The sequence below is a fragment of the Papio anubis genome, chromosome 10 (genome assembly GCF_008728515.1).
Source record: "Papio anubis isolate 15944 chromosome 10, Panubis1.0, whole genome shotgun sequence".
NCBI classification, from domain to species: domain Eukaryota; kingdom Metazoa; phylum Chordata; class Mammalia; order Primates; family Cercopithecidae; genus Papio; species Papio anubis.
In genome coordinates this window covers 45,001,965-45,029,199 of record NC_044985.1, presented here as the reverse complement: position 1 = coordinate 45,029,199, position 27,235 = coordinate 45,001,965, and the positions used below count along the sequence as shown (strand labels likewise).

Genomic DNA, 27,235 nt, shown 5'->3' with positions numbered 1-27,235 from the left:
GAACTCCATAGGAACTCTTACCTCTATATACGACTTATGCTCTTAGAATTTTAAAAGTAAAATTATTTCTACATTCCTAGCTGACAATTCCTTATATCAGCTAAATAAATGTGATAAACTATTACACGTGTTTCTATCATAAATAGTATAGGAACATTAGTACCTGTAATATTTTCTTAGGCGTCCTCACAAGATCTGAGAGTGTTGTAAAACTTCAAACTGATAATAAGAGTGAAAGACAGGAAGCAAACAAAAGATAATACAGTAACAAAATGTGTTCCAAGAATACCTTGGAAGGGTATGCTCACAGAGCTATATCAGGAATGGAAATAGATTTTTTTATGTATTCTATTTCCTATTTTTCTCTTTTTGCCTGGAAAACTAGACAAAGAAAAGGGGTGTGCATGAGTGTGCACAGTTTATGATTAGGACTACCCATCCCTAGCTGACACTTGTGGGATACTGATCAAAAAATAATCTTATAAATATAACAGCTGTGCTAAATATCTTTTCCTACTTTTAGAAGACAAATGACATATTAAACTTGAACTCTAGCTCTAATTTTACAGGGTCCAAATTGACCAAGGATAATGTTCATAAGTAAACTGGCTAACTGACCTTGTCAATCACATGTTCCAGTTATTTAATAAATGACTCTATGCTGACATATAAAAAATTAATAAATGTCACAAAATTAACTGCAGTTGTTTGGATATGCTAAAAGCTAAAAAAAAATAGAACTGGTAATGGCTGAACACTGATGCAAATTCATTCCTCAATTTTATTTTATAAACATTTATGAAAAAACTATTGCAACACACTAAATTCCAAGATATTGGTATCTCTCCTCAAAGACATCTCAGTCTTGTGGGGAAGACAACACAGACAGATGAATAAAACACAAAATGATGAAGTGCAATACATTAATCACCTCATAGGCCCAAGTTTCAAAGTAATATATTCACTTCAGTTTCATCAGCATGCCCAAGGAAAATATCTTAGAAAATGGTAAGTGCTAAATAAAAGTTGGCCAATCAGAAGAGTATTCCTAGATTAATTAGCATGTACAAAATATAAGAAGGGAAGACTTCATTTCTTTTGTAGTCATTACCATCTTCCTAAATGTAGCAAATTAGAGATTAATTTATAGGCTTGTTCTTATCAAAATTTGCAGAAACATTCACATTCTATTTTTTTAATATTCTAGTTCTTGATCCTTTTTTTTTTTGAGATGGAGTCTCGCTCTGTCGCCCAGGCTGGAGTAGAGTGGTGTGATCTTAGCTCACTGCAACCTCCACCTCCTGGATTCACACCATTCTCCTGCCTCAGCCTCCCGAGTAGCTGGGACTACAGGTGCCTGCCACCATGTCCAGCTAATTTTTTGTATTTTTAGTAGAGTCAGGGTTTCACCGTGTTAGCCAGGATGGTCTCGATCTCCTGACCTCGTGATCCGCCCGCCTTGGCCTCCCAAAGTGCTAGGATTACAAGCGTGAGCTACCGCACCCGGCTGTTCTTGATCCTTTTAAGTGTGAATTATGTTAATCTTCAGAATAAAGTATCATTTATTGCATACCTCCTAATATGACATGTGTACTCTAATCTCTACATATATTACCTCATGATAGTCATAATGCTATGAAATAGGTACTAAGATTCCTGTTATATAGAGGAAAAATCTGAAGCTCAAGAAAATTAGGTAACTTGTTCAAGGTCACACTGTAAAGAGGAGATAAAAATGAGATTTTAATGCAGGCCTGACCCCTAAGTCTGTGTTCTACATTACTCTATGCCCTGGCTATGGCCTACTACTAATATATATAATATATTATATATATATATATAGAGAGAGAGAGTATATATATATACACATAGATATATAAAATAAGAAGCTCAAAATAAGACTAAAATTTGAGTAAACTATTTGAGTACTTAAAACCTTCGCCATCTTAAAACTTTCTAATATAAAATTTCTTGGAAAAGTAAAATATTTGCTACCCACCCCTAAAAGAAAAGACACAACCTTCTAGATATCTGAAAATAAAGGGTACGCTCTTACAACATTCATTCGCTAACTTTTTTTTTATTTTAACTTTTTTAAAAACTAGAGACGGAGTTTCATCATGTTGCACAGGCTCGTCTCAAACTCCTGGGCTCTAGCGATCCACTCACTTTGGTCCCGCACAGTGCTGGGATTACAGATGTGAGCCATGGTACCTAGCCACATGCCCTAACTTTCTTCTTGCATTTGTATTTATTCTCCAAAGCCCCATCTTTTGTAAAATGCTAGTTGTTTAAACAAATTAAAACCAATGAAACCACTCCTTTTACATTCTAATATCTGTGGAAAAAAGAATGAACAAAGAGGTGAGTACCTCTTGGAATGATATTGTTTCTACATTCTTCCCATGCGGTACAAGCTCCTCTTTTCTGACTGATGTCCCGCCTACCTCTCAAAACTCAGCCCAAGCTTTATCTATTCTGTGCAACCTACACTGATTTTTCTCCCTTCTTCTAATTTTAATTTACATTTACTGTGTTTGCTATACAAGTAATACTTTATTGTATACTGGCACATACAAAATTCTGAATAAGTATTTGTTGAATTATTTCTGTCTCTAGCAACCAATTTAATACTTACAGAAACAAGCAATTTCAGTATATTTTGTATCAGTATGCAAAATATCAGTATAGGTTATCAGTATATAATTGGCAGAATGAGATCTTGCTCACTACTAACACTAAATGGATATAACTTATCTTCTCAAAGAAGACAAAGACCATTTTTTAAAATTTATTTTGTACCTTAGAATCATTAGCATACAGATCAGGTATCCTTAAGAAATACCTGCAGATAAGCTGACCTGCAGTTAAATAAACATCACATTTTTTAAAGTCTATTGAGTGTTTTGATCAGATTAAATAAAAATGTTTCAAGAAAACCTAACCAGTGGAAGACACATTTGGACATAGTCATTCCTTTTTTTATGTTTTCAAAAGAGAGAACAGACACAATGATTGTTAGGAGTTAGTTAGCTGGTAACAACTGAGCATTTTACTAATAGGAACCCCATCAAGGAAAATGAGTTCTTTAAAGCAGTAATGCTTTTTAATAAATATATTACAATATCCTAATTAAGTTGTATGCTAGTTTTATGATTTTGCCCAAAGTGACCATTCTTTTTGCCTCAAGGAAGAAGTATAGTCACATTACAAGTTGAATTAACTTCTAAATTTGCTGCTGGATCTAGTTGTGGGCTGAGTATACAAGATAATAAAACATTCAGCAAGAGGTCCCCACTGTGCCATTTGAGAACTAAAGTTTAAAATGTGTAAATATGTATATTTTACAAATGAACAAAATGCTGCAAGCAGATCTTATAAACTATTTCCCTGATTAGAGCAGAACTCACTGGTAACTTCTGTGAGCTTACTCTCCATTTAAATTATGAATGCAATTACCATTGATTTTCACCTGTATCATTTAAAAACATTTATAGTAGGGTTACAGACTCTTTATCATATAATGTACTTCATTATTTATGTTAATTTCAGTGTTTACTCCTAGGGATGTCACAAAAGTCAACAGGAATAAATCTGTCTAAATTGTTTTTTAAAATTAATGGAACAACACATTTTTAAAAAATCAATTAATATATAATACATAATACTTAGAGAAAACTATGGAGAACTTAGAGGAAATGTACAGCTCTTTCCCCTGACTTATGCTGAAGAGAGTGACACCTATCCACAGTAACTTAAGGAATGGCCTCACAATGACCTCTGGTATTCATTTTGCATTCTGCAGTTACTCTGATTATATCATTCATAATGGTTTAATATTAAAGAATTAACGAGTCATTAAAAAAGCCTGAGCTCTGAAATTTTACAGAACTGGATTCGTATCTTTGTTCTGCTGCTAACTCATGGTCTGACTTTGGCAAAGCAACCTCATTGGCCCTAATTTTTTTTTTTAACCGCTAATAACATGTAATAGTAACAGGTCCTATCTTTAGGATTATAACAAAGAATAAATAAGTTGAAATGGTTATTCACAATACCTGGCTCACAGCAATTATTCAATAAAAAATATAATCAAGTCAGCATAAAAGAAAATCAAACTAATTGTGAATGAATTGAGATTACCAAGAAAGAATCCAGGCTTATCTAATTTCTCAAAGACAGAAATATTGGAATTTATAAAGATGGAAATATACAAAACGTTCAAGAAAGAGGTTTTAAAAAAAGTGAACAGAGACCCAACTTAAATCATTTATATATAAAATGTCATTTTAATTCTTGATCTAATCATTGCCTTACTAAATATTTTGACAGCCTTCATAAATCACACACAGAGAAAGGAGAGGGAGACTCTTATGCTATTCTTCATTTTTATAAGTTTATATTCCTAAGTATCATGATTTAACTAAAACACCCTAAGGATTTACTAGCATTTAATCTGATTCATAGTGATGAGAGGACTTGACACTGAAAGAACCATAAATTACAATCAAACTCTGACTCCTTAAAGATGAAGTTGCATTACTGACAAAGAACTGGATCCTTATTTCAGGAGATATAATAGTATGAATCTAGACATTAGGTCCAACAAGTGATGCAAATCATCAATGATAGGTATTTACACTAAATTTTTTCAAAAAGATTTCTTCCTACTATACAAAAGTACACAGTGATACATATGACTTCATAAATTTTAGATATATTATTTTTAAAAACTAAATTTAACATTGTTAAGACATGTGATGAATGCATATTATTAAATGAAATTCATCATTTTAATATAAATTACAATTAATTTAAAATAATGAAAATTCCAATATTATACAACACGTAAACTAGGTTTAGAAACTAAAATTGCCATTTTAAACATTACAAAAGGATAACCAAAAATAAAATACATACTCATTTATTTACATTTACATTTATTTACTGTATTTTGAGAATGCTTTCTTTCATTGTGTTTGTTTTTACTTTCCTTTTTCAAAGTAGCCACCATCACGAGTCAAGATATCATAAAACCTAAGTTAAGCTAATTACTACGAAACAGAATTCTAATTATATTTAAAATTAAGCTTTAATTATTACTCGTAAATATTGTGGTAGGGGACTTTGTTAGATAATTGTTACATTTGTAAAACAGTAATCATTACTTAAATGAAATTACTTCCGAGTTACTAAAAAGGTACCTTAAAATACAGAATTAAACTTAAGAGATATTATACTGTAATTCATAAAGCCAATAACAATCAAGGATTTTTCAACCTCTTTTATCTAACCCATTTAGTTAAAAAAAAGTAAATAAATTGAAATATAGGCATATAGTAAGAATCAGAAGCTATCCATTCTGAATGGTCTAGTATATCAGTTTCTATTATTGTTTTTGTGGATAGTTTTTGCCTCTGAAAAGCTAAATCACACCAAATAAGATCATGATTTAGAGAAGACCTCAATTTTTATACATGATAATGGTATGATGTCAGAAAACATTCAACTTCAAATTTATGACACATAAAAACTCCATGTTTTAACAGCCATGTTTAGTTTGTTTGAGCTGGTGAGCAGATATAAATGTAATCTGCACTACTATCAAACTCCAGGTCTGATAGATAACAAGCTAGTATTTATTTCTAAGTGCTCTAAAAATTATTTGTAAAACCTGCATAAAAAGGATTGCATAAATATATTGTGATTTTATTTTAACAATTATTCTACACTACAATGGAAGTACATGCTCAAACAAGACACCTCAGCAGTATTTTAAAGCAGTAACCACCTAGCCAATTTCTGTATGTTCTGTAGTTTTTCTAATCCACTCTCCCTGTGGTTGAGCAAAATCGAATTGCCTCTCACATTTGCAGACAGCTCTGTGAAGGTGATAATAGAGCTGCTCCCTGCTGTCATGAGGCAGGAAATAGGAAAATGGCATATGGGGCTAGAAAGAAAGAAATAAAAAAAAAAAAAGAAAGAAAGAAAGAATGAACAAAAAAAGAGAAAGAGAACTAAACAAGAACAAAAGGGGTTTCAACAAAGAACTATAACACAATATGCTTTCCAAGTTAATCTGTTTTCAGAATTATTTAGCATATTTAATCATTCATTTGCATCCTCACTCCAAAAACGTGAATGGTTGATACCAAGTCTTTGGGCAAGTTTTCATTGTCTAAAATATTTGGAAAACACACCTCCAGAATATGTTCTGTACAATGTCTGCAAAACAATGCCCTTTAAATAGATTTTTAAAATGTTCTGCCAATTCCAAATTCATCATTTGAAAATAAAGGTAAAGCAATGTTTATTTAAATATTAATAAAATGTTTATGGCAGGCTTTGAGTATGGTTTAACTTTCCTAATTTTATGAAATTCAAAAAATTTAAAGATAAATATTCATGACAATTACACAAGTGATTAAAGAAGAAATCTCTAAATAAATTGCTAATAATACCAAGACACAGTTATCAACTTGTAAAGTTTTTTTGTTTGTTTGTTTTTTAAGTAAACAGATAGCAGCTTTCTGTATAATTAAGAATCCTGCTTTGAACAAAATGGATTTTTATTTAATGTATCTGTAAACAGAATGTGGCAGTAGATGGCAATAAAGATAGAATCTACTCTACCTTTCCTTTTACACTCTGAATGGGATCCACAACCACTGCCACAGCTCTCTCCGACAAGGCTTCAAAGCTCTGCTGAGTGTTGATATCCACACCAGAAAGCCAACAACCAAAGCCAGGGTGACTGTGATACCAACCAACAACCATCTCCGGCCTGAAACAAAGAGGGCATTCAGATGCTCAGAACAGAACAAGTAATACATTTATGATATGAAAAGAAACAACACACTAACGGGGTATAAATTAAGAAGAGATGAAAAACACACAAGTGTGAAAAAGCACCATTAGAAACCCTGAAATTGTACACCATATTATCCAGAAAACATGGAAATGAATATGTGTGACAAAGGAGTACTATCATTAAGAGATGCACATTAGCAGTGGTAGATAAGGCTTTCAGTTTTTCACCTTGTTACCACAGTTTCTCAGAGCCAGTTTTTACCCTTTCAGCATTCAAGTAAATATCTACTCTTTAACTCCTTAGCTCTGGGAGTTGGATTTTTCAGGCACAGAGTACATTTTTAACAATGGACACCAGGATCCACTGTTGTGAAAGGATTAAATATCAATTAAACCAGCAGTAGAACTAGGAACTCAGTCAAAAACCAATTTGCACTGTTCTGCTCAGCTGCTGAGCCTTTTGCTAACATTAATTTTGAAGTTTTTTCCACAGTAGAAGAATTTGAGCAAGAGAATGGCAACTTTGAGAGATTTGGTCTGAGGAAAAAAACTTCAGAATATTTGGATTATACTTTCTCTGTCTTTAAAACTATGCCTACAAACATAATTAAATATTCATAATCTCATTCAGTTGCAGCTCTCAAATACATGGAACATACAAGCTCTTTCAATTATAAGTGACTAGACAGTAACTCCATATGCTAAACAGAGGGAAGCTACAGCCCAAGCTTACTATGTGACAGTCAAGAATTTTAACATGAGGCAGTTCTCTGATGGGCAAATTTCTTTGGTTCTAAAGGGAAGACATACTAGACAGGCGGTGCATGGCACCGATATTTACAGATACTTTCATGTCAACTATGTGACCTCTTTTTCTAGAAATGATACTGATAAACATCTATAACTTTGAGGTATGTTTCTATAAATATTTCCCATTATTTCTTTAGCTGATCACTTAAAATGCTTACCTTCCTGTCTGCTTCAACATATCCAACATTTTAGCTTGGAACACTGGATCAACTGCCTCCACACTTACACCCTGATTTAGAAAGAAATAAAAATTATTAATTTTTGTAAATTTGGAAAAAAAAAAAGCTTCCCTATGTATATTATTTGGGGTTGCCAAAATCATTTTATAGGTTTTGATACCTACATTTGATACCTACTCAAGTCATTCAATTATAAACCTCATACCAATCAACTAACAAACTGCTGTTGGCTAATGAGTTAAGCCAACTTTCAGGGTTCTTAAGAATATAATGGCCATTGCTATGTATATGTTTACCAGAAATACAAAAACAATTGAATCAACCATAGCTGTTGGTTAGACCTATCTAGGCAAGCATACTTCCTAATGCCATCTTATCATAACTGATAACTAAAATGAGCCTCATCCAAAGTTCTACAAATATTCAGCTATCATAATGAAACAGCCTCAAGTCTCTTACGTACAGCATTATTTTGCTAGTTCAACCAAAATAAAATATTTGAACATGGAAGAATTAAAAGGTTCAGATCATCTCTCTGGCTATAGAGTATTGTCTTTAAAGCTCCCAGGGCTTTCTTCTAACCTCAGGAATCTAAATCAAATGTACTTAAAGAAACTAGTTAACATAAGCACTTCCTTCCCACCAAAACAAACAGTACGCATATTGAATTCCAACAGAGAGTACATCCTCAAGAACAGGGGTATGCAATCTGCTGCTTATAGGCTAAGAATGTTTTCGGGTTTTTTCTTTCTTTTCATATATATACTTTAAAAGGACTGTCTTTAAAAAAAAGAAGAATATGCAACAGAGACATATGTCTTTATAGAAAAAGTTTACTGACTCTGGGGTCAGAAGGAAAACTTTCTAATTCTATGACACTAGGAAATAGAATTAGAGTTAATATAGGGATCAAAATCTTTTATTTTACATTGTCAAACAAGCATTTACATGGAAGTAATGATATTAAAGCCTAAGAACGATGTATTATAATGGATATCTACGTAAGTACCCATAACATATATGTCAGTTTTATGTATTTCATGTAGCCAAATATAAAAAGATAGAGACACGTAATAAATAGTCTAAGATTTAAATCTAAACCTTTAGTTAACATGTAGAGTGTTTCTCTATTTCCAAATGTATAAAATAAATATAATGGATATCGAGATGGATAAAATCAGTAGATCCAAATTAGTTTCCCTCAACAAATTCATCTATTTAGAGAAAACCTTACATTTATAAATATATTGCATTCTGTAGCAAATATTCTATTTTAAATGCTTATTTTTAATATACATACTATATATATATGTTACAGTACTTGAAATTGTAATTTGTTCTCTAGCATCTACCTTATCAAAGTAAACTTACAGAGCCTCGAACAGAACAAACAGCTTTATAACACAATTTCTTTAATCCTTCTTTTACAAGGCTCAGTAAGAGAAATATTGCCTAGCAAAGAAGAAATATCCCTTGGAAAAATGCATGCATATTTTTCTAAACAAACAGGTGAGAAGGATATATGTGTTATGTTTTTGGAAGGTAGATGGAATGGTTATTGTTTTTTGCTATTTTCTTTCAGTCAAAATGCACATCTATCAACACAAGTTGATCAAACAAAAAGGCAAAACAAAACAAAAATCTCTAGAAAGAATAATGTATTCTATACAGGTAATTTGTATGGAGTACGGTGCATATAAACAAAATACCATACCTGGGCAAAAATACTCAGGTTTGCTATTGTTTTTTGTGTGTGTTTGTTTGTTTTTTAACTTAACATTTTAAATAAAAAAAGCTTAAAAGTCATTCATCACCATATAGAACATTTTTTAAATGACATATTTCAAAACAATGGGAACAAGACATAAGAACTAGTGCATGTGAGTTGAAAATCTAAATAAGAGAATCTCAAATCTTTTGAAAACTTGGTTCGAAATGAAACTAACACTCTGCTATTATAGGGTAAGTAACTTTTAAATCCAGTATTTTACCAGTTTAAGCTGAAGGCATGAGAAAATTTAGCATTAGCATCATTCAGTTTGTAGACCTATAAGAAGTTATGCTGTGTTTCAAAGATTAATGATTTCATTCAATACAATCTAAAATTTCTATCAAGCTTACAATTAATTTTTCCTATTGGAAAGAGAAAATGTAATATGATGAGTTAGTTTGCATAGGAAAAGAAAAATGAAAAGAAACACATTTACTTGCAGCAGGCAACCATAAAAGTACTCACTGTTCCTGACTGTGGCATAGCAAACACATCAATCACTCTGACGGTATAATCATCAACAAATTCTCCAAGCATCAAACCCATAACTTCCATTGGAACTCCAGCACGGCCATGTTTTAACATCTGTAGAAAGGAAGAGATGGGGATACAAGCAAAGTTCGTTAAGGTCTCTGGTTCCTCTTTATAAAACAAAAACCAAATTTTGTTTCAGCGAAAATAAAAAACTCTTTTTATAAATGTAGCTAAAACAATAGCTTATTTATGCCTGAGAGGATTAAGGTGACAAATACTCCAAAGCAAATACTCCAAATGAAAGCAAAAGAGTTCTCTAAAGCAAGTAACTACATTCACTACTTACTTTTAACAGTGCCAGGGAAGAGATATAGACTTGTTCTGCTGTGTCCACTGCAGGAGCATCTGTAGGTGGCCCCTAGAAACAAATACATCAATTATTACAAACACACACAGAGAGTTTATGAGTTTAAAATTCAAGTTACATGTGGTATAAACTTGATATTTTTAAAATAGTTTTGAAAAACATGTCAAGTACCCTTTTATTTGGCTACGACACAATCAAAACACATTTGCAAATATCAAACCTGTAGAAAAGAGGTAAAACTTAATACTAAGCCAAGGGTCTAATGGACACAAAGTTTAAGTCTTTCGGCAATGCCAATCTACCTTGGCTACAAAATGGCTATAATTTACCAATCAGCCACGTTTGTTACCACAGTGTGTATATGTGAAATGCTGTTGGACTAGCACAATTAACTAAAGCATCAACATCAAACAGCAAATTCTCTGAGCTTCTTGATTTTCAGCTAAAGACAGCATGTATTAATAGATTAAGGCTATGGGATTCCTCTGCAAATTCATCGCTACAGTGGAGGAGAAGGGGAAAGAAGACTTCTAATCCCTGGGTGAAAGAGCTGTGAACAACATCCTCTGCACGTCACCTAATGAAGCTGTTCCCCTCCCCCTATACAACAACAAATTTAACACAATTGCCCCAGGTGTGAACAAACCAGTTGAGACAGGTATAGCTGACGTGAAAATACTTCCAAAATCCTAACCACTATCTTTAAAACAAGTATTACTACCAATCTTATTACAGGCTAAGGAAGACACTATGTTTCTCCTCTAAGGATTCTATCTTCTTCCTGAAAGGAAGCAAACTTCTCTTGACTATAACATTCAGCTGCACAAGGTAACTGACATATAGTTCTTACCCTCAAGAGGCCTACAGTCTTATAAATGTGATTCTGCCCCACAATTAGTGCACATAGAAAGCTTCTTGTTTTTTAATATTGAACAATCTAGGAAATTAAAAGGAGATATGACATAATTGCCAGGTCCTGTTTTGCTTAAAGTTCCCTTTCCCTGACAGTAACCCTATTACAAATTAGGTAAACAACATGTTACCTTATCCAAATTGTAAGCTATGTTCTCTCTCCCATTTACACTTTTACATACTGAAAGTAAACAATCGCTTTACATTCCATCCATACTTATAGGTCTATGTGTACCTCGTGCTTTTGTGTGTGTGTGTGTGTGTTAAATTCTATTACTTTATATTGTTTCAAAAGTTCATAATATTTACTGGAAGCATTAAGTATAAAAGGTTCTAGAATGAGTTTTCTCTAAATAAAATAATTTTGTTTTTTTATTTACTTCTGTTCAAAGTGGTGGAAAAAATCAAGTCCCTCAAATTTAATTTTCATCATAAATGCCAGGCAATAAAGTTGGAAACTGACCAAATTCTTCATCTATTATCACCTAATGCAGTTTTATTGCTTATTTTTCAAATAGCTAAGATCTCCTTCAGAATGAAAACTCTGCTAAAGTAAAGTAATATCAGGCCAAGGCATCTTGCTGAAGTCATCATACAAACCTAATTTTAGTGGTATAATAATTTTACTCATTTCACTTAGAAAGTTAAGAAAGATTAACGAAAAGGTGAGGACAACAATAAATTAGTTGTGATGAGAGGTTTAGGGGAAGTAGTAGTAGCCTTAAAAGGTTAGGATAATAGTAAGATTTCAGTTAAACAGAAGGAATTGATTCTTGTGATCTACTGCATAGCCTGGTGACTATAGTTAATAATAATGTATATTTCAAAATAGTTAAAAGATGACTTCAAATGTTCTCAGCACAAAGAAATTATAAATATTGAGGTGATGGATATGTTAGCCTTATGTGATCATTCCACAACATACATATTTATCAAAACATTACCCCTACCAATATATATAATTATTTGCCAATTTAAAATAAAATAAAACTAGAAAAATAGGTTAACGAACACTGTATTCATAAAATTATTCCTAGATCCAGAGCAACCTTATACATTGCATATGGAGAAAGAAGTTAAACTGGTATCTTGACTGTAGCTTTAATACAGCCTTTCTCAACTTGCCCGAAAATATTTTTTTTTTTTAGAAAAAAAGGGAAATAAAACATCACACCATCACCAAAATGCGTTACTGACAGAATCCAGAAACTATTTCTGCCACCAAAGAAGGAAGAAACACTATTTCGTTTAATATTATATATATAACCAGTACCTAGAAAAGTACCTCGGCCGTAGTAAGAACTTAAGTACTGATTGAAAGAATGAATGAATAAATTAAGGTGCTACTGCAAGCCAATGGAACAGAAAAGAGAAATACCAGCTAGTTACCTTGAGAGACAGGAAGCAAGCCACATGTCAGTGGCCTTTCTTCTAATTCAGAAACATACTAACTCACAATGGATTTTCTTCTGATTCAGAAACATAGTAAACAAGAAAGCCATGTACTAAGAGAAGACTATGCAGCTGTTTATTGTATGAGTGCTGTTTTATTTTTGTTTTTTTTAGACAGAGTCTCGCTCTGTCGCTCAGGCTGGAGTGCAATGGCGCAATCTCGGCTCACTGCAACTACTGCCTCCGGGGTTCCAGCATCTCTCCTCTCTCAGCCTCCTGAGGCGCTGGGATTACAAGGGGCACGTCGCCATGCCCAGCAAATTTTTTGTATTTTAGTAGGGACGGGGTTTCACCGTGTTGCCCAGGCTGGTCTTGAACTCCTGAGCTCAGGCAATCCACCCACCTTAGTCTCCCAAAGTGCGAGCATCACAGGCGTGAGCCACCGCACCCAGCCATGAGTGCTGTTTTTAAAACAGCAGCCAGTGATACTTACTGCTGCCCCTTTCACTACTGTTGGCAAGAACTAGATAAAGGTTGGTAGCGGTGAAATGATGCCAGAGAGAGAGAGAAATCGCATATAATACACTGTCAATGGGACAGATACTAAAGACCTTGGCTAGCAGTGACTAAGGCTGTTGTTTTCCTACATGCTCACCTGTTCAGAATAGCAAAAACCAGGCAACAGAAGAAAACCCCATTAAAGACTCAAAACTGAGCTCAGAGAAGTACGTAAGAACATGAACAGCTGATATGGGGGGAGGGGAGCCAGGGCAGGGCTGGGTAGAGGAGGGTGTGGCCCCTGGCTAGGGCACCACCACCGGGCTTGCGCCCATGGACCTAGGTGAAGACAGGCATTTTTGTTTTCCTGCCCAAATGTTGCATTTCCAAGACCACCCTGGCCTGCCACTCCCCCATCCTGTGTCTATTAAAACTCCAAGACCCAAGCAGTCAAAGACACAAGTGGCTGGACGTTGAGAGGAACAGAACACATCAGCAGAAGAAGACACCGGTGGCTGAACATGAGAGAGGAGCACATCAGCAGAGGAACACACGGATGGCTGGATGTGGAGAGAAACCACCGGGGTAGGAGCAAACCAGCATGCAAGCAGGCCATCAACCAGCAGAATGAAGCAGAGTTGGCCAAGGCAGTCAGAGGACAGCAGCTTGACTCCAGGTGAAAACCATCTCCCTCTGGCTCCCCCATCTGCTGAGCGCTACTTCCACTCAGTAAAACCTTGCATTCATTCTCCAAGCCCACATGTGATCGGATTCTTCCAGTACACCAAGGCAAGAATTCCCAGATACAGAAAGGCCTCTGTCCTTGCAGTAAGGCAGGGGGTCTAACTGAGCTGTCTAACACAAGCCACCTATGGATGGCTAAACTAAAAGAGCACCCTGTAACACACACCCACTGGGGCTTCAGCTGTAAATATTCAATCCTAGACACTGCTGGGGGTCAGAGCCCCACAGCCTGCCTGTCTGTATGCTCCCCTAGAGGTGTGAGCAGTGGAGCACTGAAGAAGCGAGCTACATCCCAATTGAACGCCCTGTGAAGGGGACAAGGGAACTTTTCCCGTTTCACAGCTACAGATCAAGGATGACCCAATTAGCTCCCAAGATGAGAAAAATGTGGGGCTGTGGACCATCTAACTACATTATCTTTTGGCAAACACTCCTGGGGGGCAGTATTCTGGTGATTCAAAAAGAAAAGTCACCTAAATATAGGAATCGTGAACAAAATTTTAGAAAACTATTTGACATCAGTAAAATAGAAGTTCCTTATCTTTGAAACGGAAAGCTGAAGGACAGAACAAGATAAAAAGATGAAAAATAATTAAGAATTAAAATCACACTAAGAGAAACAAGGGTAAAAGCATTATAACAAATTTAATTCAGTTATATACAATATAAATGTCTAGATGTCCCAAAATGTACAGTAAAAAGTTAGAGATGAAAACTTTTAGAAATACAATAAAATTAGGGCAGCAGTCCCCAACCTTTTGGTGCCAGGGACTGGTTTCATGGAAGACCACTTTTCGAGTTTTGGGTTGGGAAGGATGGTTTTGAAATGAAACTGTTCCATCTCAGATCATCCGGCATTATAGATGGAGCATGCAACCTAGATCCTTCACATGGGTGTTCAAAATAGGGTTTGTGCTCCTATGAGAATCTAAAGCCGCCACTAATCTGACGGGAGGTGGAGCTCAGGCAGTAATGCTCACTTGCCTGCCGCTCACCTCTTTCTGTGTGGCCCGTTTTCTATGGTCACAGACTCATATGGGGACACCTGAATTACAGGACAGACAAGAGCTCAAAGCTAAAAAATACAGTTGTTTCTAAGGATAAAATAAACAGAAACAACAAGCAAAGGCAAAGCTGAAGAAAATTTTCTTGAATTAAAAAAAAAAAGTTCACTTTTGGGACCGTCATATGTGAGGCAATAAGCAATGAAAAAAAACCTGTATCTTGAAAAATCTTAGCTAAATCTCAATTACTTTAAGTAAAATGTCTAAAACCATATGAGTAGAGAAACCAAACAGCCTGCTGGGAAACAAATGCAACACAGGTTGACTTTGGATTTATTTGCAACATTAGATGGCAGAAAACAATGAAGCAAATCTTCAAAGTTTTAGGTAAAAAACTGAAAGTAAGAATTTTTTTTTTTTTTTTTTTTTTTTTTGAGACGGAGTCTCGCTCTGTTGCCCAGGCTGGAGTGCAGTGGCCGGATCTCAGCTCACTGCAAGCTCCGCCTCCCGGGTTCACGCCATTCTCCGGCCTCAGCCTCCCGAGTAGCTGGGACTACAGGCGCCCGCCACCTCGCCCGGCTAGTTTTTTTTTGTATTTCTTAATAGAGACGAGGTTTCACCGTGTTAGCCAGGATGGTCTCGATCTTCTGACCTCGTGATCCGCCCGTCTCGGCCTCCCAAAGTGCTGGGATTACAGGCTTGAGCCACCGCGCCCAGCCGAAAGTAAGAATTTTATATTCAATTTTTTAAAAACATCCAAAGGCCCACAAATATATTACTAAATATATAAGGGCTCAGAAAATAGGATTTCATATATCTTCCCTGAAAGAGCTTCTTGAATAAAAGATCCACTTGAGCATCCCATTCCTCAAATAAAAATTAAAGGCTAAAAAATGGAAGAGTCATCATATAAAGAAATCTGTTACAACCAGTGAATGCAGTTAAAAAGATACAGATACAAATAATGTAATCAGGATCCAAACTCCCCATTATCCAGGTAACTATACAGGCAGGAGGGAGAAATGAAGTACACAATATGCTCTATCTTATATAATAGGAGAAAATACAGATGTAAGTGTTGACTTTTATTATTCTAGAAACATAAATTAGTTTTTTGAACAACTTTAACCACTGTAAAAATTAAAAAGCATGTAATCCCAGCTACTCAGGAGACTGAGTGGGAGGATGGCTAAAACCCGAAAGGCTGAGGCTGCAGTGAGCCATGGTTGACCACTGCACTCCAGCCTGGGCAACTGAGTGAGACCCTGTCTCGAAAAAATTTTTAAACTAAAATTAAAAAGCTATGTACACATTAGTAAGTCACTGGGGAAGAAAAACCAAACACAATACTGACAGTAAAACAACAGAAGGAAATCAAGAAAGAAGAAAAACAAAAATACCAAGCAACATAAGGTAAGATCAAATATATTGGTTATGAAAACATATAAATGGATTAAAGTCCCTTGTTAAAAGATAAAAGCCTCTCATAATGGGTTTAAAATGGAAATTCATGTGTATGCTGCTTACAAGTAACAATTAAAACAAAAAGACTGAGCAAAATTTGTCAATGAGATACCAACATTTTTTGTTTAAAAGAAGCCACAATGGCTACCAGTTCATTCGCCTTACCTTTCTTCAGTGGTGTATTACATTAATATTTCCCACTATTAAATCATCTTTGTACTTCTAGATTAATTGTTCATGTTTTCTTTACTATTTGTTCATTGATTTTTTTTTTCTCATAAGTGAGATTGCTCTGGCATTTTTTGTGTGTGAAAATTGCCAGGTTTTGATATCATTATATTAGTTACAAAACAAACTGAAAAATTTACAAGTTTCCCAATTACAAAGTTTTCCATTTTCTATGTTCCAATAAAATGTATGTGAATAAAAAATCTATCCATGTTTTTCAATTTTGGAAGTGTTCATTATTAAAACATTTGGCTTTGAGGCTGTTCTGTGGCTAAGTGTTATAACCTTTTCAGTTGTATTGATAAATTCAGGTTATCTATATCTTGAGGCCAGATGAACTATTATAGTGTTGCAGAAAGCTTCATTTCATTTAGATTTCAAAGTTATCACCATAGAATTGAACATATTCTATTTTAATTTTTCATTTTTTCTTAGTACTGGAAGCATTTAAAACTAAATTTCCTTCCCTATATCATGTTATACCACCACCCAGATGGATTAAAGAGTTACATGTTTTCTTAAAAAATTAAAGTGTAACAAATGCTATGCCAAAAATATTGGTGAATATCTATTTGATCTGGGTGAAGAAGCACATTTTAGGTACAAACCCAACTGAACAAATAAAGGAACATAAAATTGCCAACATAATCTAAATTTCTAAATACTTAAAGAATTTAAAACAAAACACCCTGAAAAAATAGTTTTCCCATTTATGACTAAAAGTCAGTACACAAGCAAATTAAAAATACTAAAACCATAATGGAAGCATGGGCAAAGAATAATAAAGAGACTAATTACATCAGAAAACGTGATGAAATAAATATGAAGGCCAGGCGCCGTGGCTCATGCCTATAATCCTAGCATTATGGGAGGCCAAGGCGGGCGGATCATGAGGTCAGGAGATGGAGACCATCCTGGCTAACATGGTGGAACCCTGTCTCTACTAAAAATACAAAAAATTAGCCAGGCATGGTGGCATGTACTTGTAATCCCAACTACTCAGCAGCGTGAGGCAGGAGAATCGCTTGAACCCAGGAGGCAGAGGTTGCAGTGAGCTGAGATCACACCACTGCACTCCAGCCTGGGTGACAGAGTGAGACTCTGAGGGAGTGGAGGGGAAGGGGAGGCGGGGGAGGGGAGGGGAGAAATATGAAAAATGTTCAAGCTCCCTAGTTGATCTTCTTTAATTAAAGAAGTGCCAGTTAACACATTAAGATATTGTGGGGGTTTGTCTGTCTACCAAACAAGCTTTACAAAGCCCAATTTTAGAAAAGGTATAATAAAAGAAACACTATCAGCATTGTTGATGGGAATGTAAAATGGGATAGTCTATCAGAAAAGCAACTGGGCAAGGTATATCGAGAGCCTTTCAACTGCACGAACTTTTTGACCTACTTTTTCACTCCTAGACATTATTTAAGTAAATAAGCAGAGATGTTTGCAGAAACCAGAGTGTTCATGATAGTTCTTTTAATAAGGCAAATAAACCTAGGAACTTAACCTATAATTAAAGAATATTGTTGAAAGTCTCCTTCTCTGAGATATCTGATGACTCTAGCCATTTTAACCAGTAATATAACCTTAAGTTAAAAGAACTCTAACCTACTCCTACACTGAATATTTTAATTTACAATCTTGAAGGAACCCTCCTCTAACTTGAAAAAGGTGATGTTATAGACAGAAGGGAACCTCATACACTGTTGGTGGGAACATAAGTGGAGATGGCCATGATGGAAACAGTATGGAAGTTCACCAAAAAATTAAAGCAGAACTACCATATGACCAGCAATTCCTCTTTTGGATACCCAAAGGAAATGAAATCAACACCATACAAAGATATCTGCAGTCTCTTGCTCACTGCAGCATTACTCAGAATAGCTAGGATGTGGAAACAATCTAAGTGTCTGTCAATGGACGAATTGATAAAGAACCTGTGATGCACACACACACACACACACATACACACATACACACACAAATGGAATATTATTCAACCATAAAAGAAAACCCTGCCATTTGTGACAACATGGGTGAACCTCAAAAGCATTGTGCTAAATGAAATAAGCAAGACCGAGAAAAACACATACTTCATGTATACGTGCAATCTAAAAAAGTTGAACTCATAGAAACTGAGAGTAGAATGGTGGTTACCATTAGCCAGGGGTGTGGGGAAAAGGGGAGATGTGGGTTGAAGGGTACAAACTTCATTATAAGATGAATAAATTCAGAGGATCGAATGAAGTGACACATGTAAACTAACTTGATTGTGATAATCACATCATTAAATACATGTATATCAAATCACCACATTGTATACCTTAAGATCATATAATTTTGTCAATTATACCTCAACAAACCTGGGGAGGAAAAAAAAAAAAAAAAAGCTAAGAGAAAGGAGCCTGGCTACCAAGTACATTCACATGGAGGCAGATTTCTCTCCTTTCTTGGAGGCTACAAAAACAAGAGGTAAATTACAGATTAACCCATGCAACAACCAGCTAGGCTTATGTTTACACATGCAAAGTATTTTAGGCACTGAAGGATACAGCTTTTTTGGGGCAAGTCTTGGCTCTTTAGAGATTCCACTTCAGAGAGTTCTTCACTCTCAAAATCTGAGCTACCCAGGACAGGAATGTGACTTCAAATCATGCATGATATCTAGGAAATGTTCAAAAGAACTTGATAAAGTCTGGGAAACAGAAGACCCAAGGTACAAAACACCTCTCTTTAAAATCTGAAAAGCTGTCAGATAGACAAAGTTTAGACTAACAGTTCTCAAAGTGTAGTCTCTGAACCCTTCACAGTCAGCATCGCCTGTGAACTGGTTAGCAATGCACATTCTTACTGAATCAGAAACTCTGGAGGCAGAGCCCAGACATGTGGGTTTTTAAAAAGCCCTCCAGGTGATTATGATGCTAAAGTGTGTGAACTACTGATTCAGACTACATTTTATGCAGAACTATGAGCTAATTGGAAGAAGCTATAGGACAGTGAATTTGGGTTCAACTTAAGAAAAATTTTGGGCCAGGCATGGTGGCTCACACCTGTAATCCCAGCACTTTGGGAGGCCAAGGCGGGCGGATCACAAAGTCAGGAGATGGAGACCATCCTGGCTAACACGGTGAAACCTCGTCTCTACTAAAAATACAAAAAAATTAGCCGGGCGTGGTGGCAGGCGCCTGTAGTCCTAGCTACTCGGGAGGCTGAGGCAGGAGAATGGCAGGAACCTGGGAGGCGGAGCTTGCAGTTAGCTGAGATCACGCCACTGCACTCCAGCCTGGGCAACAGAGCAAGACTCCGTCTCAAAAAAAAAAAAAACCACACACACACACACACACACAAATTTTGTATTGGTCCAAACTATCTAAAGAAGAGTTTAAGTTAATAAGCTACCCATATATTTGGAGTTAATCAAACACAGGTGTTCAAATTGGTAAAAGTATTACAGAAAAAGCTTACACATTCAATGACTGATTAAATCAGATGATTTTTTTGGGAGGCCGAGGGGGGCGCGGATCATGAGGTCAGGAGATCGAGACTATCCTGGCCAACATGGTGAAACCCTGTCTCTACTAAAAATACAAAAATTAGCTGAGTGTGGTGGTGCATGCCTGTAACCCCACCTACTTGGGAAGTTGAGGCACGAGAATCACTTGAACCCAGGAGGCAGAGGTTGCAGTGAGCTGAGATCGTGCCACTGCACTACAGCCTGGTGACAGAGAGAGACTCCAAAAAAAAAAAAAAAAAAAAAAAAAATTACATGATTTTTAAAGGTTCCTTCCTAATTTACTATGATCACATTCTTTCCCAAGGGAGAAATCTCAAATTCAAGGCCTTCAAAATTCAAACTCAACCATGTTTCTCTACAAACTAACTTGCCAACTTATTCTAATTAATACATTGAGTCTCAAACTATGAATCTAGGCAAAATTTTTGTTGACTTTCTCCTTCAGTCCTTATATTCAATATATCACCAAGTTTCATCAATTATTTGTTATTCTGCAGTGTGGGCAGAGATTTTTTAAATATTCATTTTTGAGAAATGAGTGGCAAGAAAATAACATCCAAAGAGTTCACTCCTAGGCAAGTAAGTTTGGAATATACTGTGTATCCACCCTAACCCCCAAAATTTGTTGTATATTAGAATAGGGCTGGGCACAGTAGCTCACGCTTGTAATCCCAGCACTTTGGGAGGCTAAGGTGGGCGGATCACCTGAGGTCAGGAGTTCGAAACCAGCCTGGCCAACATGGTGAAACCCCACCTCTACTGAAAATACAAAAATTAGCCAGGCATGGTGGCAGGTGCCTGTAATCCCAGCTACTCAGAGGTTGAGGCAGGAGAATCGCTTGAACACAGGAGGCAGAGGTTGCAGTGAGCCAAAATCATGCCACTGCACTCTAGCCTTGGTGACAGAGCGGGTGGAAAAAACAAAAAACAATATGAAAGGCTCAGCCAGGCATAGTGACACATGCCTGTAGTCCCAGCTACTTGGGAGGCTGAGGTGGAGGATCACTTGAGCCCAGGTCAAGGCTGCAGTGAGCCATGATCTCACCACTGCACTCCAGTCTGGGACACAGTGAAGCCTTGTCTCAAAAAAAAAAAAAAAAAAAAATATATATATATATATATACACACACACACATATATATACACACACACACACACACATATATATGTTACAGGGTGTAATAAAAGCTGTTTATCTTTGTTTAACCTTAAGTTTTCTAAATCATTCCATGAGCCACATAGTCCTATCAGAGAAAATCTGGAATTTTTCAGGCTCTGGAAAAACACACCTTTTTTTTTTTTTTTCAAATGTGTGATAGATACCAATCCCAAACTACAAATAATACTTGTGCTGCCACAAACTGCGTGGTTAAACAAAAGCTTCGAGAAGCTTGTGAGGTAGTCAAAATATGCATCAACATATACCACAAGGCTTAAAAGTATTATAATCAGAGCTAAAATGCAACTTCTGACACTAGTAATATACTTTCCAGTAGAGTACGCCATCCCATTTTCAGATGCCCCAATCTACTTTTATTCTAGGAGCTTAGTTCACTTTCATTGTTTATAATTTTAGAAGTTTTTGCCTCCTGGAGCCATTTCCTATTAAAGAAAATGGAAAGAAAACTTGAGATGTCCTTCCTATTCAAAAGTAGTTAGTATGCTCACTGAGAACAGGGAACACTTCAGTGTCTCCCCATATTTCCTGAAGTCTAGATGGGCACAGTGGGCTATAGAGAGCAAAATGCACTATACACTGTATAGATACTAATATAAAAATTAATATGCCTTTTTCCAAGTCCAATTAAAAAAAAGTCTTTGCCCTAAAAAAATAACTTTTTATTAAAAGCTATGGGAAATTTAAGTCACACAAAGCATTTGAGACTTTTTAAAAGTCACGGCATACAAATGATAGAAAAATAAAAAGCAGGCAAGCACAGTTCTCAAATATATTACCAGTCCAAAGAATTAAATTATGGATGCATATATATAAGAATATAAAATTATATTCTTAGTATTAATGTATTTTAAAGAACTGAGTAGGGCCAGGCACGGTGGCTCACACCTATAATCCCAAAATTTGTTGTATATTAGAATAGGGCTGGGTGCAGTAGCTCACACCTACAATCCCAGCACTTTGGGAGGCCAAGGCTGGAGGATCACTTGAGCCCAGCAGCTGAAGACCACCCTGGGAAACATAGTAAGACAGCATCTCCACAAAATTTTTTTTAAAGATTAGCCAGACATGGTGGTGTGTGCCTGTATTCCCAGCTACTCAGAAGGTTAAGGTGGAAAGATTATTTCAGGTCAGGAGGTTGGGGCTGTAGCGAGCTGTGATTGTGTCACTGCACATTCCAGCCTGGGCAACACAACAAGGCCCTGTCTTCAGAAAAAGAACTGAATAAACAACAAAAATAAGACACTAATTCCTTGTAGAAACAGAAGTCTCAAATATGAAGGATTTTCAAGATACTTCATGTGCTAGATGGCTATGCCCTGAGCAAATATAGATATTGAGGTATGGCTCTATTTTTTTTGAGACAGAGTCTCACCCTCTCGCCCAGGCTGGAGTGCAATGGCACAATTTTGGCTCACTGCAACCTCTGCCTCCCGGATTCAAGTGACTCTTCTGCCTCATCCTCCCAAGTAGCTGGGATTACAGGCATGTGCCACCAAGCCCGGCTAATTTTTGGTATCTTTAGTAGACACGGGGTCTCACCATGTTGGTCAGACTGGTCTCAAACTCCTGATCTCATGATCTGCCTGCCTCAGCCTCCGAAAGTGTTGGGATTACAGGCATAAACCACTGTGCCTGGCCAGACTCTGTTTTAAATATGAAAAAACTTAAGGGGAAAAACGTATGAGTCAAGAGTTTCAGTGAGGGGAAATGTCGAGTAGGAGTGGTCAGGTTAATGAGGTTGTAACGGGCAGAGACACAAAGTTTCAGGATTGGGAGGAGCTACCTAGTGGAAAGGAGACAGCACATGGTTTTTATCCCTCACCCACAAGTAAGTTTCCAAGTCCCTCTACCCCAACGCTTATGTCTCATATTTCCAATCCTAGACTTCAATGAAAAACTAAAGATTTCACAAGTAGAAACTGTTAACATGTTTTCTCAAGTTAGACTTAAGTTGTAACTATTGCATTGTTAGTTTATATTTACATTCAACTAAAATGGACTAAGTGATCACATGAGGACAAATTATACATGTCTTATTTATAGGACTAAAAAAGACCAGAATAAATTTACAGAGTATCAATCCTTCAATCATCTTTTATTTATTGAGAAATTATTATGTTTAAGAAAGTCAGTGAAATGCTAGGTAAAGTGAGGTTAAAAAAATTATATAATGATATAAACCAAATGAAAACCTGGCCTCCAAATACTTTTTGAATTTTTAAAATTGGCTTAGGCTGCTACTACTATAAAAAACCGTAATGGAAAAAAAAAGTCTTTTTTCTGGTGCTTAATCAAGAGCATAGTTCTAAAATTATCAGCTTATGTAGTATGTGAACTATTCAAGTTAACTTTGTTGACCTTATAACAACTATTTCACCACCATTTAAAAAAAAAGAACAGAAGTCATTTATTGGAGATTGAATGTGATGTAACTTAAACTTCAAGGTCACTTAATAACTATTAGAATAAACCAAGGCACCAGTATAACCAAAGAGGTACTTAAGCTATATAAATAGTCTGTCTTTCACACAATGCCACTATAAAATAAGCACACACATCACTGACAATAGAAAAGTAAATAAGAAACATCTGAACATTCTGCAACTTCACAGTCTGCTGCTAAAACTTAAATGAATGTTACCACTTGAAACTTGGAATATGATTTATAGTTACATACTTCTGTAAAAAATATGAAACTAAAATGCACATGTCCCTTGTAAAAATAAGGAATTGAAATAATTACTTTTGCTATATAAATCCTCAATACTAAATTCCTATAAGCAACTTTGAAATCACTTAAGTAATTCTGACTCTTGAAAATAAGTTTGTTATAAAAAGGGGGAAAATTCACACCTTTAAACAGACTAAAACTGTAAGTCAGTGATCTAACAGAACTGTAGGGTAAAGAGCTGAGCACAAGCAGTGTGATCAGCCTTTATTCATTCATGAAAATCTAAGCAACCAGTGATATAAAACCTGTTATTAATTCCGCAAAGGCAAATAAACCTCAGTACAATGAGTTTTGATCTGCCACATTTAGTAAGACAGATATTATCATCCTGGTTTACAAATTTTAAATGTGGTTAAATTAACTGAGGCATGAGGTGGATTTTTTTTTTTTCCATTTGGAAGACTAAACTCTGATCTAGTATAAAAACCTATGACTTTTACATGGGTAGCCCTTGTTGACTAAGTGCTAAAAAAAAAAAAAAAAAAGGCATTTGCCATTATAACAGCATAAAAACTAACGCCTCAAAGTGTTACCTACTCAGGCCTTTTAACAAATTTGTTAACACTATTAGTTCTATTACTCCACCTTTCTCTTAGTGTGAACTGGTATCAATTATTTAGCCAATTGTATTATGTTATTAAAATACCTGCTGATTAAACATGAACTAAAGTGTCACTTAAAAGAAATGTAAAATAAATAGCATCACTGAACTGCAACATTCCAAAAATATCTAAAAATATAAATTTATCTCGGGAAATCACATTAAACATTTCAAAAATTTGTAAAAATAAAACAAAAAAAAAAACAGGAGTTTGAATATTTAAGTATTACATATGGCTTATTTTTATAATGGCTATTTAAAAGTACATATTTAGTCCTGTGTTTTAACATTATTTTTAAAAGTCTGTTAAAATATATGCTTTATAACAAAAAAGAAAATAGGCTTTAGGAACAAATGAAGGTGATTATATGTTTTAAAACAAAACCTAAACATATAATTTATTGAGTTGATGGAAAATAATTCTTAATTTTATGGTACCTAATATAACCCTCAACAAATTTTGTCATAAAATCAAAAATTTTGATGAAACCACTACATTGTTTCCTCAATTAAAAATTCTTTAAAAAAAAAACAACACAAGTGAATTCAAACACATACAAATAACTACCATTGTATTGTTTATCTCTTACCCAGCAAGGTAAGAAACAACCTTTTAATACTTTAATTTTGTGAGTATTAAACAACTAGTGTGAAAAACAAGCTGCATGTAAACTATTTCTACTGTATGAGCTTCAATGACTAGCTAAGGCAACCTGTTATAGGAGGTGTTAATTGGCAATAGGAGTACAAGTCAGAAGCATGTTCCCCATCGTCCTAACCCAGCAAGGCTAGGTCATTAAAGTGGAAATGAATTCTTTCATGTCGACTTAACCCTTTCAATGCATGATTTCAGCTGTTTGCTTTCAATTAATTTAAAAAACTTGTTACTTTTTAGAGTTAAAAAAAAAAAAAAATGTTCCAAAAAAAAAATTCTTTGGCTGACAGTTCCAATGACTATATTATTCAGAAGAGAAGAACAGAGCAAGTTAATTGCAATGTAATACTGCAATCTCCCCTCAGAAAAACATATAAACTAATTGTATTTGCCTATTTTAACACTGAAAAGAAGATAGAGGAGATAGTGTTCAGAAATAGCTCAGAATAATTTAATCACATAGGGTTTCCATTTACATTTCTGTTTGCAGATCCAACAACTGTCCCATTAATCATCTTAACCTTGGGATAGAGAAGTAGTAATTTTTTATTCCCATAATGTCTATACAAGAATCCTCAATATAAAAGTGTTTTAAAACATAAACGAGTTAATACACCTTTCTAATTATGTTTTATTATTTTGATAAGGTGCATAATCACAGCATAGCCTGATGACTGGTTGCCAAAAAAAGCCCAAATTCCTTTTATGGCATGATCTCAGAGGTTTCCAGATGGTGCATTAATTCTTTAAAAGAAAAAAAGAAAGACAAAAAGAAGGAAAGAAAGAATGGAAATGTCAAAATAATGATGCATTGCTTTTGAAATGCTACATTTATAAATACTAATATCTCCATATATTTTAAGGATTATAGAAATTTAAAATAAAATGCAATTATATAATATTACAAATATTACAAATAAAAACATACATATACTGCATCTTTCATCTGAGTAATCCTGAAAGTACTGACTTTAGTAAAAACTCAGAATATCAGAGCAAGAATTAAACATTAGAAAACATACCTAACACTATGTACCTTGTATAATACATAAATAAATAAATAATTGCCAACATAACAACAGAGACATAATTTCATCCACTGCTGAAATATACCTAGGTTCTTGAGTAACTTTAACCAATGACATAGTTCTTTATTAAAAATCTGATTAGCAAGAGACAAGAAAACAATGGGAAATATAATGGTTCAAGGATGTCAAACAACGAGAAGTATACTATATTCCTATACCATACTCTATATCCCTTTCCTACCTCACCCACCTGCTCTCAGATTTTCTAATTATTTAACAAATTCGGTTCCTGCCTCTCTGAAAAGTTTCTTTTCCTAGGCCTACTGAGTTCCTCTAATATAGCACACCTAAGTTTGGTGGCCCTGCAGCCAGTATTTTGAGAATATAAAAACGGCAGCAAGAAACAGGCAGTGGGTGAAGCAATGTACTAGCAGGGGAGAGGGGTAAATGACACCATTATCTGGTTATAAGAGACCCCATCAAAGTAACATAGGGGCTGTCAGCCCAGTGCACAATGCCTAACTGATATTTCTTTCCCTTTAAGACCACCTTTGGTACTCACTTTGAAACAATTCTCACCTATTTAAAAAACGTGTGTGTATCCTCCATAAATAAATATACCCACTATCAACCCACAAAAACTAAAAACAAAAAGTGTCTATGTGTGTGTGAAATATACCATGAGCACCAATCACTTTAGAGATCTATGAAATCTGTCTCATCAGAATAGGAAATGGCTCTCTCCCACTTTGGGTAACAATCACTATGCTCCATTACAATGAGAAAGGACCAAGCACAACGCTCAACTACCTTTGTTATAAAAAAGCATCATTCAGCAGCCTGGGCAACATGACGAAACCCAGTCTCTACAAAAAACTA

General features: G+C 35.3%; 1 protein-coding gene across 3 annotated transcripts in view; it reads right to left on the bottom strand.

Moving 5' to 3' along the window:
* PSMD14 (proteasome 26S subunit, non-ATPase 14) overlaps positions 1-27,235 on the bottom strand; it is a 110,316-nt gene that overhangs the window by 34,716 nt on the left and 48,365 nt on the right. For all 3 annotated transcript variants that reach the window (XM_003907535.3, XM_017946577.2, XM_021923666.1), the window contains 4 exons: positions 10,391-10,462; positions 10,036-10,155; positions 7,779-7,849; positions 6,634-6,784 (listed from right to left, as the gene is read on the bottom strand). In XM_003907535.3, the coding sequence (XP_003907584.1) occupies positions 6,634-6,784; positions 7,779-7,849; positions 10,036-10,155; positions 10,391-10,462 (414 nt within the window). The remainder of the gene's footprint in view (positions 1-6,633; positions 6,785-7,778; positions 7,850-10,035; positions 10,156-10,390; positions 10,463-27,235) is intronic.